The 23,363-nt window shown below is 42.4% G+C and overlaps 1 protein-coding gene across 1 annotated transcript; it reads left to right on the plus strand.

The window, feature by feature from the left end:
* Window positions 1–1,957: 1,957 nt before the first annotated feature.
* Window positions 1,958–3,974, plus strand: LOC147895965 (putative aldo-keto reductase 4). Its single transcript, XM_087382295.1, has 7 exons — window positions 1,958–2,041; window positions 2,168–2,335; window positions 2,419–2,619; window positions 2,793–2,965; window positions 3,052–3,151; window positions 3,316–3,469; window positions 3,553–3,974. The coding sequence occupies exons 1-7, from the start codon at window positions 2,000–2,002 to the stop codon at window positions 3,732–3,734; spliced, it is 1,020 nt and encodes a 339-aa protein (XP_087238421.1). The 5' UTR covers window positions 1,958–1,999; the 3' UTR covers window positions 3,735–3,974.
* The last annotated feature ends 19,389 nt before the right edge of the window (window positions 3,975–23,363 follow it).

Here is a 23,363-nt window from a genome sequence, read left to right on the forward strand (position 1 = left end):
AAGCCACAAGGAGAGTGGAGGTGAGGGGGCTGATGGAGTAAATGCAAGGAGAGGGAAGGATGAGTTAGAGCAAATATGAGGGGGGCTAGGAGAGAAGTTGTGTTGCAAGGAGGGGATGAAGGTCATGAAGGAAGATATTCTAGAGAGAGGGCAGAGAAGCTATGAGGAGAATTTAGAGAGATGTAGAGAGGAGGGTGTGCAGAAGTGCCATTATACTAATGGCAAAACAAGACACCTTAGAGGAGGTGGTGAACTTTAAAGTCATCATGGATAGATATCAAGATTGCATCATCTTTCATAAAGATGAAACGCTTTTAGCATATAGGAAAGGAGAGATTATGTGTTATGAGGCCATAGCTTTAGTGGGTGAGAAAAGTAAAGGTGATAAAAAATATTTTCACACATGGCTTCAATGGGTAAGAAAAACAAAGGTGATAAAAATATTTACCCATATAAGAACCCTAATAGTCAAAGATAGGTCATGATGTAAGGAAAAGCTAAAAATAATATATACACGTGTGTTGCACAATGATCGAGCCCACACATATAGGCATGTCAATATCTACTTCTATTCTTTTATTAGGAAAAAGTTGCCATGTGGCATCAAGGGGAGAGTGAGCAAAAATTTGACTGTTGGTGTGTTTGTGTTTGTATGTGTGCATGCGTACATGCATGTGTGTATGTGTGTGCGTGTGCGTGCATGCGTGCGCATAAGGGGAATAGTCATAGGAGAGAACTGAGGGAGAGAATCTGTTTGTGTATGAGAGAGAAAGAGTTTGTAATAAGGACGTGTGTGTTTGCATGTGTCATGTGAGGAAGACACTTAAGTGAGAGAGAGAACACATGGGTGTGTGATGAAGATAAAAATATTATATGTGCACTAAGAGAGAGAGTGTGTTTGTGTATATGATATTATATGTGCACTAAAAGAGAGAAAGTGTGTGTGTGTCTCTGTGTATGAGAGAGAGAGAGAGGGGGGGGGATGTCTTGCGCAAATGCTTTGCCTTTTAATCAACATCATGTGGCTACTCATCTAGCTAATTGTTGAATAAATTGAGAAAAGAACCAAGCAAAGCAGTGCCTATGGTGGAAACTTGAAATTTTATTTCTTGAACTTAAATAGGTTTTAAGAACCCACCTTGAGACCCAGCGCAGCGGGTGTCTAACCCATCGTAGATGGGTCATGCTACTCGTAGATCTTAAGGAGGATGAACACACTTGGTATCATGAGGGCTCAAAAAAGGCAAACTTCTCTCTAGGTTGAGTGCCCTAACTGCTGAGTCTTGCACCTACTTAGCTAGTCCATAATATCATTTAATGGAGCCTCAAGTCGCCGCAAAACTAGCTAAGAGGGCTTCCCCATGCAGGCTAGCAGGGCTATACCAGCCCCACTAGTCGCAAGATTCCACGTCCCCATGGCTGCTAGCAATGCTGGAGATGAGTTTTTCAGGCATTGGACTGCTAGCCTAGCAAGGGTGTTTGCAGGGATGCTAGTTCAGTAGTCCAATGCCCAAAGACTCTGATTGGCCCATCTCCTTCCATCCTCCATGCCATTTGCTGAAACAGTCTGCAGGGATGTAACACTCAATGCAAAAGCAGATTTAACCACCTCCAGCAAGCACGCGGGGACGGGACTCCTACTAGTTTTCCTAGAATGCGGAACCAGCAGCCTCCCCACCCTCATCCACGCGGGGACGGGACTCCTACTAGTTTTCCTAGAATGCTGAACCAGCATCCTCCCCACCCTCAACCGTGACGGGGGGAGGCCCTCTAAGTAAAAGCGAAAAGTGCAAGACTTAGATAGTTGAAACTCGAGTAGCCAATCAAGTTGCGTCATTTAATGCAGGCTCTTGGCTGGGCAAGTTCGCGTGGGACTCTGCACTGACGAGTCAAACGTGATAAAGGGGTCCTATTGAATGCATTGTCTATCTGATCGTTAATGACTAGTCCAAACAATCGTCTTCTTTTTCTCTGCGAAGCTCCATCGCCATAGCCACCCATGGCTCCCAAGCTTTGCCACCTCGGCTCCCAAGGCCTCACGGTAATCACCTCTTCGCATTTCGCCATCTTGGTTCATTAACACCTTCAGTTGGTTTCCAAAGTCGTTGTTTTCTGGTTTCCTTCTCGCGTAGCCATGTGATTTCGTCTTCTTTTTCCGCCTTTCGAGGTCCCTCAACTCGGCCTCGGATGCATGGGACTCTCTGCCTTCTACGGCCAGCCTGCTCCTGAGGACGTTGGCATCTCTTTGATCAAGCACGCTGTCGAAAGTGGGGTCACTTTTCTCGACACCTCCGATGCTTACGGTCCTTTCACCAACGAAGTTCTAGTCGGCAAGGTACGCTACAAACAAAAATCAGACGCATTCTCTGCCAGCTACATTTTTTTGATCACATTGACAGTCATCTCCTCTCACACTAGGCGATGAAACTTTTTCCGCGGGAGAAGATTCAGCTCGCCACGAAGTTTGGAAATACCGTGGAAAACGGTGTCTTTTTTGTGAGGGGCAGTCCAGAGTACGTGCGCAAGGCCTGCGAAGCTAGTCTCAAGAGGTTGGATGTCGATTACATCGATCTTTATTATCAGCATCGTGTGGACACAACAGTTCCCATAGAGGAAACGGTTCGTCAATGCGCTTTCTGTGTTTCTTCTACTAAATCGGTAGACAGTACACGTTGTCTTAAACTTGACAAAGGGCTTCAGAGTTTGTGTTGTTATTTTTTGCAGATCTTGTTGGAGTTTCCTTATTTAAAAGTCTTGTTGCTGACGCATCTTTGGGCGGAAGCGTGTTACAGATGGGAGAATTGAAAAAACTCGTGGAGGAAGGAAAAGTGAAGTACATAGGTCTGTCTGAAGCCAGTGTTGACACCATCAGACGAGCTCATGCAGTTCATCCAATCACTGCTGTGCAATTGGAATGGTCATTATGGTCACGAGACGTTGAAGAAGACGTTATTCCAGCATGCAGGTTTGTGCTGCTGCAGTGCTGATTTATTACCAAAAGCCAGGCGGGACTAAAAACAACAAGATTTGGTTTGTGTTTCTTCGTTTCAGGGAACTGGGTATTGGAATAGTGGCGTACAGTCCCCTTGGGCGCGGCTTCTTTACAGGAAAAGCTATCCTTGAGAGTTTAGAGGAAACAGATAGCCGGATGGTAAGCATATTTTGCGCTTCTCCTTTATATGGAACTTTGAAACGAGGTTGTAAATCACCTGGTCCAATCTCAGGAAGTCCGATGGAAATTTTCATTTCTGTACCGTAATGTGCCTTTTTGTGTAAAGTTGACAATTAATGTCAAGTTTCATTTTCTGTATGCAGGTCCGGATGCCTCGGTTTCAAGGAGAAAATTTGGAAAAGAATAAGGTGTTCTATGAGCGGATTGCGAATTTGGCCAAGAAGCACGGATGCACACCTGGTCAGCTGGCCTTGGCCTGGGTGTTGCATCAGGGAGATGATGTTGTGCCTATTCCAGGCAAGTTTGCTTTCAATGATGACGTTGATCAAGTATGATTTCAAGCTAAATGATTCAACTCTCTCTCAAATTTGTTCTTGCAGGGACAACAAAGATAAAAAACTTTGATGAGAACTTAGGTGCCTTAAAAGTGAATCTCTCTAAGGATGATCTCGAGGAGGTAAAAGCTTGTGTACCTCTTAATGAAGTTGTAGGGCAGAGATATGGGGGTAAAATGGAATTCAAAACGTATAAGTATGGAACCACTCCACCTCTCAAAGCATGATACCTAGAGGATGCAATTGAAGTTTCAACAAACCATTCGCAATCTACCTTCCCAATAATGTCCATGTAATTGAGGGAGGAGAAGAAGAGCTCCCCATATGATTTGTCAGGGCTTTGAGTCGCTTTTATTACGCATTGAAGACCTTTTTTTACGTTGAGGCTTTAAAGTTTAAACATGTCATCTCCTGCTTTAAATTCGACGAGTAACTTGACCCGTCTACGACCCGAGCTAGAGACCTGCTTTGCTAGGTCTCAAAGTTGCAATCGTAGATTGCCTTTAATATAATAAGGTTTCATTTATAAATCTCAAACTTTTTAGAAAATTTGCAAAAAACATATACATGCATACCAACACACGCGCATGCGCACACAGACACACACATATTCAAGAAATTTTTAGTTGTTTTTCATTAAACCAAAACTCCAAAGATGCACACACACTCACATTTGTCTAGATATATATTTAAAAAAAAATATTTATATATAAATATACATATTTTTGTTTTCATATATATATATATATATATAGTCTGTTTATCTCTCTCTCTCTCTCTCTCTCTCTCTCTCTCCCCCCCCTTCTCTCTCCCTCTCTCCCTCCCTCCCTCTCTCTCTCTCTCCCTCTCCTCTTCTTTCTATCTCCGATCTCTCTCTCTCTCTCTCCTATCTGTGTCTCTCTTTCTAATCTTTCTCTCCCCCCCCTTCTCTCTCTCTCTCTCTCTCTCTCTCTCTCTCTCTCTCTCTCCCTCTCCCCCCCCCCCCTCTCTCTCTCTCTCTTCTTGCTCGCTCTTCTTTGTATCTGCCTCCCTCTCTCTCTCTCTCCTCTCTCTATCTTTGTCTCTGTCTTTGTCTCTCTCTCTCTCTCTTTCTCTCTCTATGTTTCTCTCTTATTTATATAAATAAATCTACATATTGCGATAATTCTTTCTATCTTAAATGGTGCGTTGCCCTATCAGCTAGATTTAGATTTAGATGCTCGTTTGGGAGAGACTAAAATGAAATCATTTAGACTTCACAAGCAGTTGTAGCTTGAATGAAGAGATTTGGACTACTTTTTGATTAGCCTTCTCCTTTAGTGCTAGCCTTCGTCATGGCTAAGTTTGCCCTTCACGTCCGAAGTGCCGACAGAAACTCAGTACGAAGACTTTGTATAGCAGGGACTAATGACTATGACATCCCCACTGACGTCATCAGCGCCCAACAATGGGTGTAGACCATAGTATAAAAGTATGCTATATTGTGTACCTTATGCCTAAGAAAGAAATAAAACTCTCTTCAAAGAAAGAAAGAAAGGAGGAAAGAAAGAAAGACAGAAAACAAAGAATCCTTTATCTTGTGAAGCCTGCTAGCATGATGGAATCTCTAGGTCTGAGTCTAAACATTGGGGATACCATCATTGCATTGTGCACGCTATAGGAAACATCCATATTATCGGTTAGTATTGGCATGAAGGATAATGTAAAGTTCTGGGAGAGGTCAAAGTTATAATCCACTTTAGCTTTAGTGTAATATTCGGAGATATTAGATCTTTATGGATGTACTAGACAGAACTTTTCTTCAGCATGGGTGTTTTTCCATGATATATTGGCCTTTTGGGCTTCTGTAGATGTTAATAAACCTAGATACTATGAGATCAGAGGTGGATACCACTATCTATTTTGTCAGAGGATTCATAGACATACATCGAGTAGTCAACTATGAGGACCAAAGAAGCACATCACTTTTTGTCTCATAGGTTATTAGACATCAAAGAGCTCTCATGGGACCCATAGATGGTCGTCGATCTCAGCACTAGAGGATCACAAACAACTTCTCTATGGGGGAGAAGACAGTGGTAGAGCAGGTGCATGATGAAGTTTATGGTTTTCAATCTTATGAGTGACTTGTGAAAATAGTGGGAGAGAAGGAAGGAGTCTCACTTGTTGCCTGCTCACATACACAATGGGGGAATACACACAAAGGTGGAGGCTGAAAACAGTTTTCCTCTTCTTAGTTGTGAACTCTAGTACAAAGAAATAGGAGAACCCTATATGTGGGTCTTAAACCAAACTCAGCTAACTAAGGTGGCATACTAACTGAGCCATAAATTAGAGTACATAAGGATAGCTGTCATCCAGCTATTATTCATGGGCAGTGTACCCACCGCATCTGCAGCTAACAAGTCGCTGACATCAATGCACAACGGTCACCCTGGCATATCACGAGTGGAGCTCGATATCTCAACACTCCCCCTCGAGCTCAATCCCAATTCTTGCACACCAAGCAGGTCTTTGAACTTGCACAGCTTCTCTGTGCCCAATGCCTTCGTGAATATGTCAGCTACCTGATCCTCTGTGCTGACCTAAACTAGATCAATAAGACCTAGTAAAACCTTCTCCCGCACATAGTGATAATGCACCTCAATGTGCTTTATTCTAGCATGATAGACTGGGTTATTTGCCAAGTGTATACTGCTCATGTTGTCATAATAAATGACAACTGGCCCATCTGTAGACTGATGCATATCATAAAGTAGCTTATGCAACCAAGCTACCTCACATGCAGCCATTGCTGCACCCCTGTACTCAGCCTCTGTGCTCGACAAGGCAACTGTAGGCTGTTTCTTGCTGCTCCAAGTGACTGTAGCACTCCCAAAAGAGAACACATATCCACTGGTAGATCGTCTATCAGAAATACTACCAGCCCAATTAGCATCAGTGTATCCATGCAACTGTATCTGAACCCCAGACTCATAAAATAGTCCATACTGCAATGTGGACTTCACATACCTGAGTATGCATCTAGCCGCATCCAAATGCGATTTCCTTGGAGCCTGCATAAACTGACTTACGGGAAGTAGCAAGCTAAGGGTGTCCACTTTTTGTTCACTCCCCAATCCTTACGAGGTGGAAAAACAAGCTTTTTAGCACACAAAAATGCAAATCTCACCTACTTCCCTATGGATCTAGTCTTTGAAGTCTTCAGATACAACATCACACTTGCTATTGTACACACAATCGTATAGTCTAATCGAAAATTCGATGCACACACAAAGAATTTCTTTGTGTCACACGGCATGGTTCCAGGGTGGTCACACCTTTGTCACGAACAGAGAGTGTCATATTAAATTCAAAATTTCTCACTCATTTTACATTAAATGTTATTGAAACTTTGTAAGTGGTCTCTTTACATTATGTAGATCTTAACTTGATTTATTGGTAATTTTTTGAATGATTTATGTAATTATAAATAATTATTTATAATAAATAAAGTCATAAAATACATGCATTTTAGTAGCACACCACATTTTTTTAGTATTTTGAATAATTAAGCAAATCCAATTCGGTAGAAGGTTAGTAGGCACATAAGGATGTGTGGTTGAATCATCAAATCCCAAATCCAACGGTTAGATTTAGGAAGATTGAAGTTTAATTTTTACTTTTACTCCTTTGGGGATCAACAAAGAATATTAAAAATAAATCTAGTAATTCTCAAACATGACCAAACATTTCAAAAAATGTCAATATTTTTAGTCCTTCGCATGATGAATAAGTGGAAAAAATTTTGGTTAAATTCGAGTAAGGGAAACATACGATATGGCCTCCAAGAGTGAAATCTCCCTTTTGTGGGGGAAAAAGGGCCACCCAAGCCTAATACCAAGACAAGGTAGGCTTGGTATTAGGCTTGGTGAGGTAGGCTAGGAGCATCACTGACCCTAGTGGCAATCCTTTGGAGTGTTCATGCTGCCCATGTGGAAGGCTGAGTCATCTAGTTTTGCCTTGCAACCATGCCATGTTGTTAGACCGCATGGTGCCATGTCATCAAGGAGATGTGACATCACTCCTTGCCATGTCACCTTACATTGCCACATGTGCTACCACATCAGCCACATGTGCCACCTCATCATTCCACATCATAGGAACTCTTGGAGCCATGTCATCACACCTTGCCACCTTGGCATACCCCGTCAACCTTGCCACATCACCAATCCCTCCACCTCAATTTGCCATGTCAATCTACCACCTCATGAATGCCAACTCATCCTACCACATCACATTTCCACGTCATGGAAGAGACTCATATATTCCACACCATATTGCCACATCATGACCATGCATGGTGCCACATCAGCCACATGTATACACATCACGATGTGCGCAAGGCATAGAATACCTCGATTGAGGTTTATGACCGCGATGTGCGAGGCATAGAATACCTCGATAGAGGTTTATGACTTGCGTGAGGCATAAAATACCTCGATCGAGGTATATGACCATGGGGTATGTACCTCGATCGAGGTTTATACCTAGGTGAGGCATTGAATACCTCGATCGAGGTATATGACCTAGGCATATCATACCTTGATCGAGGTATTTGTAGGACAAAATTGGAATAAAATAAAACGATGCAAATATTCAAAATTAATGTTGGATTCCAGCCAATTAGTTTCAATCTTAGCAGCTTCTCCACCAATAATAATGAAGAGCAATCTAAGAGCAATCTAGTGGATGAGGTTAGGCTCTCTATAAGTCACCAGTTTTGGTTCATTTCACCCATTCTTAGCCATTCTTGCCTCCTCATCACTTTGTCACACCTTCCATCCTACTTTCATTGAGAATGGGTTCTCAAAGCCGTAGAGCTAGTAGATGTGAAAGATGTAGGAACCCCCCCCCCCAAATCTCATTAACGAGGAGCGCAAGCGGAAGGCTCATGAGCGCAAGAGAGCCTCTAGAGCTAGAGCTCACGCTGCCACCACCGATCCACCTCCACCTCTACATCCCACCTCTACCTCCACCCCCACCCCCACCCCCACCCCCACCTCCATTGTCCCCCCACCCTCATCCGCTCCCTTACCTCCAGCCTCCGCCCTTCCCCTACCTCTTCCCCCTCCCCCCGTTCCCCTTGGTGCCTCCACCTCTACCTCTTCCCCCTCCCCCCTCCCCCCTCCCCCTCCCCCTCCCCCCATTCCCCTTGGTGCCTCCCTTCCCCCCTCCACCCTACCATCTCCCATTGATCCCCTTGCCCCACCTTGCAGTAGCAGTGTTGCTTCACGACGTGACTTGCCGAAGTCCACTATTCGTCGTCGTACTAGCAAGATTGTGCAGTCTTTTTTTTGTGACCTCACGCTAGCTTCACAGTCTTCTCTTCTCACGTCCCTGATTGATCACCCTGACTTGGTAGAGTGTAGGAGGCTTGCTGGTCTTGATGCACGTAGAGATAGGGTTGTATGTAGTGAGGTCCTTAGCAATGTTCGACGTCCCTATGCTTCTATTAAGCATAGGAACTCCAGTGATGCCTTGGCAGCATGTCGTGCTATTGTGGCTGCCATTAGTAGACCTCATATGATAGGCCATGTGCGTACCACTTCACGTCTTCTTCAGATTGCACTGCGCACATTGCGAGCAGGCATGATTAGGAGGCGGAGTCTAGAGGATAGTGAGACTAATGCTCTTTGGGCTTCGAGTGGTCGTGCACCTTGCAACGATCGATTGTTGGATGATTCCACTAGGTCCATACAACAGTTTTGGGAGGAGCATTGCAGAGCATCCCCAGTGTTCAAGAAGGCATTGCAGAAGAGGGTGTCACGCAGTGTGTACATTGAGCATGGTGCATGTTTTTTGGAGTGTACCCAGACTGAGTTGTACACTCAGTTTGTAGAGGCGCACCCAGAGTTTAGGATAAGGCAGAGGTCATTTGAGCGATGCAGGCCATGGTTTGTGCGATGCTCTCAGGAGCGTGACACATGCTGTTGTCGCTACCATGTGAATTTTGGATTGATGTATGATGTATTCCGTCCTCTTGATGGTCATAGGGGAGTGGTTCCTACTAGCCCTCGTGACTTCATTCATTCCATATTGTGTACACGAGATGGTGATGCTTTATTCCACTCCCTTGATTGTGTGGAAGGCAGGTGTACTTTGTGTGGTGACTTTGCTAGAGTGCCACGAGTTGCACTAGATACTTGTAATGTGCAGATGGTTCGTTGGTAGCAGTATGAGTACAGTACCTTGACACTAGATGGTGGTGCACAGTCGAGGAGGTTGCAGCTTGTGGGGAAGCAGACACCACGTGTTGTATTCATTGGCAGTTTTTGAGGGAAGCTGTACCGCTACATACGCACTCGCACACTGCGAAATGGGAGGATCGTCAGTTCCGTGCATGTTTGAGGACATTTCCTACAGGGGTGGTTGTCTCAGTGGTGGACTTCATGGAGAATTACACCTTTGCACCACAACATGAGATCCAATCGGAGTATTATTTCTCCGAACAGGTGACGTGTGATTGAGTATTGATTTTTTTATGGCCTCATTATATTGAATTATTTCAATAGTCATATTTTTTTTCAATGCCATATTGCAGGTTGCTATATTTGTGCACATTAGCTATCGTCATGCATAGGCTCATGTGGATGGCATTGATAGCACCATGGACTCACGTGTCATTGTGCGAGAGTATCACTTCTACATTAGTGATGATCGATCATATGATGCCCATTTTGTGCAGCATTGCTTCACTTTGCATGATAGTTTCTTAAGGGATCATGGTGTCACAAGGTAGCAGTGTTGGATCTGGTCAGACGGCTGTGGTGGTCAGTTCAAATCCGCTAGATAGTTTTATTGGTTCTGCAGATGGCACCGTGAGACAGGCATTCCGATCACATGGAGCTACTTCAAGACACGACACGGTAAGGGAGAGCACGATGGTGCAGGTGCTTGCGTGAAGTGTGCTTTGCGTCGATACCAGTTGCATCACACTGTCGATCGCTTCAAGGATGCACATGATGTGGTGCGGTGGTGCAGCCAGCACTTATCCACTAGTGCTATCTCCTCGTTTCAGTCGCGTGACGATAGGGTGGTGAGCCGGTATTTTTGGTACGTGGACATTGGGAGTCTTGAAGGCCTTTTGATTGTTGTTCAGTGTCTAGCACTCTTGATTTCCATTCCATCAGGAGCATAGGTGAGTCTCACCCCGCGATCTTTTCTCGATGGTTTGCATGTTTTTGCTCTGCATGCATTGATGATGATTGGGGAGGGTGCTCCATGATACCATGGGCCGATCCATGGGTACGGCGAGTGCTTTCTCCCTTCCAGCCTTGGGAGGAGGTACATGATGATCAGGATGCAGGATTCAGTTCCTCTAGAGATTATGACCATCTTACAGATATGTTGCGTATTGGTGATATCTTCACGGTTATTGCTTCGGAGGGCAATGAGGAGGGTGTGGATTATTACTTGTTGCGATGCTCTATGCTGAAGAGTGTGCTGAATGAGGATACAGTGGATGGGCATGGGATGCACTTCAATGCTCATAGCATGATCGTAGGTGGCCACTATTTTCAGCAGATACAGAGGCGTGGTCGCTATATTGAGTTCCAAGAGTACATGGCGGATCAGGATGCATACATGTATTCTCATCTTGTTGTTGCGATTAAGATTACTTTGAGTCATGTTCGCACTCGCAAGGCGACGTCCACTCCACGATGGCGCCTTGCAGTGGCGGATCACGAGAGCATACTTGCAACTATTGGCATGAGAGCTGATCCTGAGGAGTAGCACATTACATATCATATTTTTTGGGATCATCAGTTGATCATATTGCTTTTTATTGGGTATCACTAGTTGATTACACATTTTTGTATTCGATATGTATAGGCTCACTGTGTGACCGTACCATTGTAATTTTCATGGACTCATATTTTATATTTCACTCTGATGGTTGTATACACGTTCATACACATCATTATATTAGATTCTATTTTATACATGATGTCTGATGTCTTCTCAATGGGATTTGTTGTGTTTGTAAAACAAAAAATTGTTTATTAGTAGTAATTTGTAATTGTGTTTTGTGCTTTAGGACATTTTAAAGACGTGACTAAGAAAATTCACGCACGTACTAACAAAATACGCATGTGGACTTATCTGTTGGTCCCTACTAGCACGACTACGTATGAAAAATGGTGCACGTACTAACGAAATACGCATGTGGACATTTCTGTTGGGGATGTAACTTTGCATGACTCTTAGGCCACCCTAGACATACATCCATGCAAGATTTGGTCTCCAACTGATTTGGTATGCGCCACGTGGAAGGTATAATGCGTACATTTTTACAATCCCTACTAGCACAACTACGGCATAGCTATGGCGCATGTACTAACGAAATACGCAGATGGACTTATCTGTTGGGGATGAAACTTCGCACGGCTCTTAGGCCACCCTAGACATACATCCATGCAAGATTTGGTCTCCAACTGATTTGGTATGTGCCATGTGGAAGGTATAATGCGTACATTTTTACAATCCCTACTAGCATGACTACGTATAAAAAATGGCGCACGTACTAATGAAATACGCAGATGGACTTATCTGTTGGGGATGAAACTTCGCACGGCTCTTAGGCCACCCTAGAAATACATCCATGCAAGATTTGGTCTCCAATTGATTTGGTATGCGCCATGTGGAAGGTATAATGCGTACATTTTTACAATCCCTACTAGCATGACTACGTATGAAAAATGGCGCACGTACTAATGAAATACACATGTGGACTTATCTGATGGGGATTAAAATTTGCACGGCTCTTAGGTTACCCTAGATGTACATCCATGCAAGATTTGGTCTCCAACTGATTTGGTATGCGCCACGTGGAAGGTATAATGCGTACATTTTTACAATCCCTACTAGCATGACTACGTATGAAAAATGGCGCACATACTAACGAAATACGCATGTGGACTTATCTGTTGGAGATTAGAATTTGCACGGCTCTTAGGCTACCCTAGACGTACATCCATGCAAGATTTGGTCTCCAACTGATTTGGTATCCGCCACGTGGAAGGATGCGTACATTTTTACAATCCCTACTAGCACGACCACGTATGAAAAAGAGATGAAAAATGGCGCACGTACTAATGAAATACACATGTGGACTTATCTGTTGGGGATAAGAATTTGCACAGCCCTTAGGCTACCCTAGACGTACATCCACGCAAGATTTGGTCTCCAACTGATTTGGTATGCACCACGTGGAAGGTATAATGCGTAGATTTTTACAAATCCCTACAACACAACGAAACCCTAAACCCTAAACCCTAAACCCTAAACTCGGTTGGGGATGAAACTTCACATGGCTCTTAGGCTACCCTAGACGTACATCCACGCAAGATTTGGTCTCCAGCTGATTTGGTATGCGCCATGTGGAAGGTATAATGCATATATTTTTACAATCCCTACTAGCACGACTAAACCCTAAACCCTAAACCCTAAGCCCTAAACCCTATTGGGGATGAAACTTCACACGGCTCTTTGGCTACCTAGATGTACATCCACGCAAGATTTGGTCTCCAACTGATTTGGTATGCGCCACGTGGAAGGTGTAATGCAAACATTTTTACAATCCCTACTAGCACGACTAAACCCTAAACCCTAAACCCTGTTGGGGATGAAACTTTAAACAGCTCTTAGCCTACCCTAGACGTACATCCACGCAAGATTTGGTCTCCAACTGATTTGGTATGCACCACATTTTTACAATCCCTACTAGCACGACTAAACCTAAAACCCTATACCGTAAACCCTGTTGGGGATGAAACTTCACACGGCTCTTAGGCTACCCTAGACATACATCCACGAAAGATTTGGTCTCCAATTGATTTGGTATGTGCCACGTGGAAGGTATAATGCGTACATTTTTACAATCCCTACTAGCACGAGTAAACCCTAAACCCTAAACCCTAAACCCTGTTGGGGATGAAACTTCACACGGCTCTTAGGCTACCCTAGACGTACATCCACGTAAGATTTGGTCTCCAACTGATTTGGTATGCGCCACGTGGAAGGTATAATGCGTACATTTTTACAATCCCTACTAGCACGACTAAACCCGAAACCCTGTTGGGGATGAAACTTCACACGGCTCTTAGGCTACCCTAGATGTACATCCACGCAAGATTTGGTCTCCAATTGATTTCGTATGTGCCACGTGGAAGGTATAATCCCTACTAGTGACTACATATGAAAAATGGCAAGCATTGATATATACGAAATTCAATATGATATTCAAAATGATAAAGTTCATAGTAGGAGAGAGCTCTAGAAAGAGAGAGAGAGAGAGAGAGAGAGAGAGAGAGAGAGAGACCTTATACTTGAACACCTTTTCAATGCTTAATGTTTACAATTATGACACACGGCATTATTTTTAAAATACCTTAATGCTTAATGTGTGAATTGAGATATCTGAAATTCAAAATCATACTCTTAATTTTAAATATGCACATGGGGATGAAACTTTGCATGGCTCTTAGGTTTAGTGTAATAATTGCAAGCATTGATATATACAAAATTCAATATGATATTCAAAATGATAAAGTTCATAGTATGAGAAAGGGAGAGAGAGAGAGAGAGAGAGACCTTATACTTGAACACTTTTTCAATGCTTAATGTTTACAATTACTTCACATGGCATCCTTTTTAAATTACCTTATGTATTAGATGTGTGAATTGAGATATTTGAAATTCAAAATCATACTCCTAATTTTAAATGTTTATGTTAGATTTGAACAAACTATAAACTGAGATAAACAAAGTAAGAAGAACATCATGAAAGTACGAAAATGCTCATACATCATAAAAGTAAGAACAATATCATGAAAGTACCAAAATGAATGTGTACATCATCATCATCATCGTGCAGAAGTGCATCCCTAAACAAGAAATGTGTGAAGCCTAAACAATCATCCTGAATCAGAATCTGATAACTTCACATATGATCCTCTAGTCATCCTCTGACGTGGCTCCTGTATGACCCGCTGCCCAACCGTCTGCTGTGTGCCCTCAGGCAAAGCCAGATCAGATGGGCCAGCCTCATCTCCTGCATGAGATGGGCCAACCTCATCCTGATGAAGAGGAGGGCATGCTGCACGAGCCACCGCTGCCATCTCTGCCTCCCTCCCCCCCTCTATGTATGCGCATCTCAGCTCTCAAAGTCGTGCATCTGCGAATACTCGTGCCTCAAATCCAGTGCGAGTAATCGTCTCTACATGTAGAAGATGCTGGTCTCGGCCCCACCCAAGCTGTTGCTCCACCACTGCTGCAATGATGTCTGAAGCTCTGCCTCTCGCTCAATACGGTGTGCCTCCTCTGCTCGTGCCTCGTCACCTGGCATGAAATCACCATATGAGAAGCATCGCGGAACACACGCTGCAACCACTGATGTATCAGCACCCTCCTGCTATAGCAAAGCTCTCTGTGCCTCCTCCCTGTAGTGCTCTGTCAAGACCATGCAGACGAATGGATCAATGGCCTGACGATGACCAAGATATAGATCATCCATGCCTAGTCCTCTGTATGTGGCCACATCAATGTCAGCAAAGCATACAGGGCACACTGATCGTGCCACCATGTGGCGAGTCATGCAATGGAGATGTGCGATGTGGCCGCACCCTAGTCCAAACCACCCTACGATGTCAAACTCCTCGTGGCAAAGGACGCAAGTGGCAGTAGGAAGACTGGTGCATCTATGGGTGTCCTAGTCGGCACATCTACAGGAGGAGCGGGGTATAGGGCCACACTGGGGTCGATCCTATGGTGAGATGGATCACGACTAATATGTCTCAACTACAAAATATAGTGCTCCGCACGATGGTACGCTATGCGTGTTTGAATCCTTTGCTCCTCCAAATCTGCCTCCAACAATCGTACACGAGACTCCATATCCTATCGCAATAGATGTGACTGCAATGCAAACATGTCGCGTACATGGTGAGAATTAACCAAAAAACTTCAGTTCAAAACACGCTACAAAAAAATAAACAAAATAATCAGAATAACTAACCTCATCCCTAGACTCGGCCAACAATGCCTCCAACTCTGCAATCCGTGTGTCTCGAGTCTCCATCTCGTGCTGAGGCGGTGTAGATGTGGGAGGTGGTGTAGATGTGGGAGGCTCCATAGATGTGGGAGGTGGAACTGAAAATGATCTCGATAGGGCAGAGACCATGTCGTGCAAGGATGATGCCACTGAATGAACATCCCCCCTAATCCGTCCTCCAACAGCTCGAAATGCCGGTGCAGGGATAATGTGCAACTTTGGTACCTCGCGTCAATGCCGAACACCAATAGTTTGACGGGTACTAAGGTAGTCTACCCAATGACCAAGCACAAACTCAACGTATAGCTGCATGGAAAATGATCTAGCTATCTGACAATTGTGAGGCAATCGACCACCATTCGTAGCGAGACATCTCCGATAAATGTGTACTGCTATGACGGGGTGCCTACAACGTAAAATATGCAAGGGCAACCCTGATCGTGGTCGCATCGCCTCAGTGTGACCATCCCAAAACATATTCTCTAAGGCCTGCCTATGAGGTGACTCACGTTCAAACAATGGCTCTCCAATCCAAGCCATGACCAGTGATCTTTGCCTAAGCCTGTGCCTGAAAGCTATCCACAACGTCCTCAACTGTGTCCAATCGACGGAGAGCCTCAATGACTGAATCTAGACTCGCAACCAAGTGAGGGGGTGCCCTAGCATCCTGTAGTGCCCTCATCTCAGCTCTCAGAATCTCTATCTGCATACGAATAGTGGTGCCAGAACCTATGCGCTAGCGCATGCACAAAAATTAAAACACATGGAAATTAATATTCTAATTGGGCCAAATGTGTCGCTATGCCTACAATAGTGCTATGTTGCAAATTCAATTCGTATTTACAATTATTTACAAGTTGTTTACTTTAGAAATTTGGTTTCTTCAAGCTCATTCTCCTTGTCTATACTACCCACCCTTGCTGTAATTAATAGCAAATAGCTTTTGTTCTAGATGCTCCCTCCATTTTTCGAGGCTCTACACTACCATGGGCTCTACTAGCATGTCAACGTATGTAGTAGAGGTGTATTTTTGGAAGAGAGATGTAAAGATACTGAGTGATAGAAAGAAAATGTTATGTACAATACATTATAATAAACTACAAGGAATAGATGCTAACTTGAAAGATATAACCCAAGGCAAGACCTGCATACTAGAATATTCCACAAGAAGGTGGACAAATGCACCTCTCAATAATTGCAAGTGGAAGTCAAATTGCACCTCTAAACATATGCCAAACTAATGTAGAATAGCATCTTGAAATGTATAGAATATATAGGAAATGACAATATTTATAGGATAGAGATAGGTTATGGTCATTGAGATAACCCTGGTTATACTGCTTGACTTGGAGCATCTGTTGAATGATTGGTTGGCATGACTGGCTCCTAGCTAGTTGGGAATAGCTAGCCCTAAACAAGTTTTTGACTAGGCCTTAACTAGATCATCTTGCTCTAGCTTGTTAACTCAGCCTACTTACTCTACCTAAATTATGAAACAACTCTCAACCAAAGATCATTTTTAAAAATAAAATTTAAACGTTTTTTTATTTAAATAAAAATAGCAGTAATTTAAAAAATAACTTTAATCTCTTTTTTAAAAAAGATGATTAAAAAAAAAATATTTACATTTTAAATAAAAAATTATGTAATTCCAAAAAAAAATAAAAAACTTTAAAATGCATTTGAAATTTAGAAATATTTTATAATTATAAATAGATGAATTTAAAAAACAAAATATATACATTTTCACATTTTAAATAAAATTGGATTACATTTTCCTATAAACTCTTATTTTCTTTTTTTTTCAAAGATCATTTATAAAAATAAAATTTGAACATTTTTTTATTTAAATAAAAATAGGACTAATTAAAAAAATAACTTCAATCTCTTTCTTTTAAAAGATGAATTTAAAAAACAAAATATTTACATTTTCACATTTTAAATAAAAAATTACGTAATTCCAAAAAAAATAAAAAAACTTTAAAATGCATTTGAAATTTAGAAATATTTTATAATTATTCCTATAAACTAATTTAAATAAATTTTCGCAAAAAAAAAAAGCTACATAAAAAAAACCTTACCTGGATTCTCCCGCTCTGTCCATCTCCGTCGTTGTCCATCAGTCGCTCTCCGTCACTGGCGCAATTCCGTCGAGCTCCCGTAAATCCGTCGATTTCGATGAGGAGGAGCTCGATCGAGGTATGAAGAATGAGGGGGGGTCCCTCTCTTTATATACGAAAATTTAAGGTTTCCCTACCTCGATCGAGGTATTTCACATGCAACATACAAAGCGATCCATATACCTCGATCGGGGTATAGACATGCCACAATACCTCGATCGAGGTATTTTACATGTCACATATACATCGCTCCGTCATACCTCTATACCTCGATCGAGGTATTTGACATGCCCCATACACATCGGTCCATCTACCTCGATCGAGGTATGGACCTGCCATGATACCTCGATCGAGGTATGTCAGTAGCCAGCCAAATGCCACATACCTCGATCGACGTATTAGACATGCGGCCAAGTCATCGGTCTAGCATACCTCAATCAAGGTATATCAACTGCCCTGTCGGATGGCATTTACCTCGATCGAGGTATATGACACGATCAAGATCAAGGTATGTGGACTTGCCAATACCTTGATCGAGGTATAGCTGGATTGCCACGATACCTCGAACGAGGTATAGGTGGCATGCCATGAGACCTCGATCGAGGTATAGGCTCGGTTCGGTGAAAAAAGTCCAGGACCTCGATCGAGGTATTGGCTTGGCTCGGTTGTCCTCGTGTGTGATTTTCATTGGAGATAATACCTCAATCAAGGTATCGCAGACCGAAGCAAAACCTTTGTATTTTCACTGGAGCGGGTGTCACACTCACCCGAAAGTGGTCCGGAAGTGGACACCCTTAGCTTGCTATCTCCCTTACCAATCCAATAGCATAGCTCAAATCTGGCTTGGTAATAGTCATATAAATCAAACTTCCTGTAGATGAAGGTGATCATGTCTAGGGCAATACCTTCAACCTGCATTTGACCAAATAGTTGTATCTTTGCCATGCCCTTTTTGGATGCATTCAGCTATCATCGCACAATAGGGGATACAATTCTACTGAAGCATTTCAACAAGAACTGGCCTTGCATCATCTAAGCTCCCACAGTTCCCATACATATTGATGAGGGCTATCCCAAGGACAAAATCCAATCATTTTTGGACAACATCCAGGGTAATTAAGGGCTTGTAGTTTGGTCCCCACACCTCTGTCAAAGCATATTCAGGGAATATCCTCCTCTTGCAAAACTTAATCAAATTGTCACACCCTGACAACGTCTCTAAACTTCATGACCCTATTTGGCCTACTCCTTATCTTTCACAAAATTCGTGCTACAGGTCCTGTACTATCTCCCTCAAGTCTTGAATTATCTCCACCCTCTCCTTAAGGCAGTTTCTAGCGAGCCTGATGTTGCCATGCACAGCATGTCCAGAGATCAATGTCCAGAGATCATTGCACCCCATGCCCTTGCATCATCAAGGCTTTCACACTTTCTATACATGTTGATGACAACATTTTTTATAACATCTGACTCCCCTCCGTTGCAGTAATAGTAGCATGGATCACTCAATCCTTTGCTAGGGCAGTCATGATGGCTCACAAATCCATAAGGCAAAGAGTAGCAATGCGTCCTTGCCAATCAGGGCACTCCGGGAGATCACATCTCACTATAGCAACTCTATAACAAACACCACCATCACATCCTCTCTGCTGCTACATTTGCCATACATATTGATGAGAGCATTCCCCACAACAAAATCCAACTCCCATCTGTTGCTAACAACAATAGCATAGATTACTCTACCCTCTTCTAAGGCTCCCATGCATTGGAATATGAGTCTATTTGGCTTCATGCCACTATGTTGCATTTTTCCAAAAAGCTCGAGCAAGAACATCATGCACATGTTCAGTGCATCCTGCAATCAAAAAGCACCCCATGACACTACATCCCAATAGGTCAGTTCATAAAATTCTTTGTGTGCCTGAACAGTTGTAGGGCTGTCTTGCCATGCCCATTCTGAGCACAACCAGCAATCATCACACTCTAGGAGACCACAACCCATTGTGGCATCTCTGCAAACACTGCCCTTGCATCATCTAGGTTCACGAAATTGGCATACATATTGACAAGGGCATTCCCCACACAGTAACCTTTGACTATGGATCCAAAAAAGAGCAGAAAGCATAGAGCAATAAAGACACTCTTGTGCCACACAACCACCATGACCAAGGACATAGTATGTGTTACATGACAACCTCAACAAGAACATCAAAAGTGATGATCACAAGTATTACTGTCAATACTACATAGTTTATGGAAATGCTATTCTGTACTGATTGATCGCAGATACATGTCAGCAACAACATTGTCATTCTCTATGGAAAGACAATGGCGACCTAAGTCTTCGCAAAGCCTTGCCATCCGAAAGCAACCTGCAAAGACATCCATGATGCAATCACCAGGGTCTGTGAATGTTCTGAGTATCCACCTTCAAGAAGCACTAAAAGGGATCAGAGGATGTTTGACAATCCATATTGATTTTCCTTGAAAGAACTTCAATTATACCCCATAAATTCAATCTGTGCTTGTATAGGGTCTTACTCGTGCAAGTAATCTGATCTTTCTGCCCCTCCTCGTAACTAAGTTGATGCAACTTCTTGTGTCCGTTTTGCGACATGTTTACGGTCACACTCGTGTACCACTGATGCCTTTGCTGGAAAAAGCTTATTAGAGACATTTGCACCTGCCTGTCGATCCATGTGTGGGAGGCCAGATTTTCCATACCAGAAGATACCCATTTGTAGATTGCGAACCTAATGGATGATGACACCTCAAGTTAGATACATCCAAATCATGCTTATTAGACCAATATAAACAAACATTTAGGTGATTTAATGTACTTCCTCTCCATCATCACGTAAACAACCAAAGTCAAGAAGCACCGTATATGATCGATGGAGCTTGAACTCGGCCTTCTTCGCATGTGCAAATATATAGCCCCATTGTCCTGGGAGAGAGCAAGTCATGTACCACCCCTGGTCTACTACGAAGTCATTGGCAAACTTTGCCACCCTTGCAGAGAGCTTGAGGGAGAATCTATTCCACTCTGGGCATGTAGTACTATTTATGAGTTCCACTGCCAAACTTGTGGGAAAATCTACCCATACCAAGCGAACCACCTCGACACAAGAATTACCATTGTGTGACAGACCTGGTGCTTTCACTTTTCTTAAAAACTCACTACAATGAACAATTCAATCCCCCTAGATCAATGACTTATATTCCAAAATAGATTCTTAAATGTATGCATTTCTTAAAAAAAGAAACACTTACAGCTTCGGTGCATTCGAAAACTGAATGATATCCTCTGTAATTACATCCATATATGCAAAAAACTTTACATCTGCATCAAATCCTAGCTTGAAAGCTTTAGTTTGGCTGCAAAATCAAAAAATCATAACCAAGAAAGAGAGGAGTGATACTCACTAGATAAACTCGATTGTTGATTAATGGAATTGGTTCTTGAAGCATGAAAATCGAGTCATTGCTTTGTTCTCAGTTCTCGAGTTTGAGGACTCTACATTCTCCTATAGAACCTACTTGTAAGAATTACAAAGGACAAGACTCTAGGTTATACTATATTGTTTCTTTAGTGTTAGTTGTTAATTATTACATAATTATGAGGAGTAGAGGTCTCACAAGTCTTTTCTTGATAGCTGACTCTCTGTCCGTTGATCTAGGTCATAATGTGATATCCACATAAGGGTTCTCTGCATCCAATTCATCCTCATCCATATTGTCTTCCATGTTCTTCTCGAAGACTGAGCAGCAAATGTTGCAAATTAAGTATATGGTAGATACCCGCATATATAGACATTGGTATAGATGCATATGGAATAGGGAACTTTGGAGTATTACCTTCACGTCTATTTTTCTCAGTGGGATGTACTTTTCCCAGCGGGTAATCCAACCACCAAGGACACACATTAATCTCCCAAATCGTTATGCCCTTATCTTTCCAAGATAAGGGATACATGCTTCCCTCTTTCTCCATGTTTGTCCATGCCATGACCTCATATGGCATCCTTGAAGATGAATTGGTATAACTCCTATAAATACCTCCCTACCGTATTCTCTTTTAAGGATTATGGTAATTAAATCAATTTAAAAGAGTTTCCCTAATCTTTAGCAATCCCATATTTGAAGCTCTCATATAACAATGTATACCATATTCCTTGGATGAGTAGGAAAAAGATATTGGAAACCTCATACTTGAGGCCATTATAATCAATCATAAATTAATCTCTAATACATTATCAAATATGGGAAGGCAAGGAATGGATTTTTAAAATATTCCCGATTCTCCAAACCTAAGTACTTTTAAGGAAATGTGGTCTCTACTGAACTCCTTCCTACCATAATATGAATTAGGGAGAAGTTATAACTCTCATATACATCTTAAAATTTTCACTTTTTCTCTTTTATAACTATAAAAAGTATAATTTTAAGCCTATCTTTGCATAGATCATGAAATTTTGAACATTTTTCCTTTCTACAACTCCTCAATCTGAGATAAGGAGAAAAAGTTATGACCCCTTCTGTGTAGGCTCTCCAAGGGTATTCTGCCGGCGGAATAGGGTTGGGGCAAGCTCTTCAAACCAACCTCCCACGTGGTCCCCTAGATGCACACATGCACCATAGAGCAAGCCCTTGATCACACTTATCCCAACATACCCCCCCTCAAGGGGTTGCCTCTTGCAATGTCAAGGATACATCTAGTCTCATAGTTTCTCATGCCATCTCATGGTGGTCAAGGATAAATCTATGGCTAGGATCTCATGCTAGCAAGGGTTCCCTTAGGGTGTGAGTTTCACAAAAATGGGATAGAAAAAATACATATCACATGGCCTACATCATATGGTGACCAGAGGTGATTTACAAAAGACAAAACATATGACATTCTTTTTGGAGTACTACTCTAGGCAGAGAACCTCAAAATTTGACCAAGTGATGATAAACAAAAATTCAAAGGACAAAGTGCTCAAAAAGCATAGTCTTTATCTTCTACCACAAAGTTTGATTCGTCATTTGTTGATGGAGTTCTTCCTTCAGCCAGATTTGCTTTGTTGTTGAAGTAGCCCTTCTTCACAAGAAATGCTTCATTCTCTTTGGAGTTGTTCTTCTTCATGGAATAACACATTCCCTTTTCCAATTGTAGCTGAAGGAACTTAATAAGCAAGATATATTTGAAGCATTTCCCTTGTGCACCAAATACTGTGTGAAGATGATCCCAATCTTCATGTGAATTTTCATAGCCATCAATGTGGTGAATGTAATGATGTCAAGAGCCTTCTTGTCTTTGATCAACCAATTAGCTTCTTCTTTTGTAGACTTCTTTTCCTTTCCATTCACAACATTCCATATTTGAAGTGAAATGGTCCACCAGGGAGGGAGAAACAGACAAAAAACCAGTCGACAATCAAGCTCTTGGCTATGGCGACGTGATGTAGCATTTCGCCTTTCCTCTTCAGTGGCTCTTCTCTAGTGTACCAGCTTTATTTCTACCTAGAAAGCCCTCTTTTCTTTGCTTTGAAGAGTGAGATACAAGCCCTCCAAGATCAGGCCTCTGTTTTGGATAGTTTTGACAATGTTGTGAGTTTGGTGCTACATTAGATGCTACTTTGGCATTTCTGATGTTTTCAAGTGTTGAATAGCATCAGTAC

This window comes from Dipteris shenzhenensis, chromosome 12 (assembly GCF_047967505.1).
Source record: "Dipteris shenzhenensis isolate YYH24624 ecotype China chromosome 12, Dip_SZ_1.0, whole genome shotgun sequence".
Classification (NCBI taxonomy): domain Eukaryota; kingdom Viridiplantae; phylum Streptophyta; class Polypodiopsida; order Gleicheniales; family Dipteridaceae; genus Dipteris; species Dipteris shenzhenensis.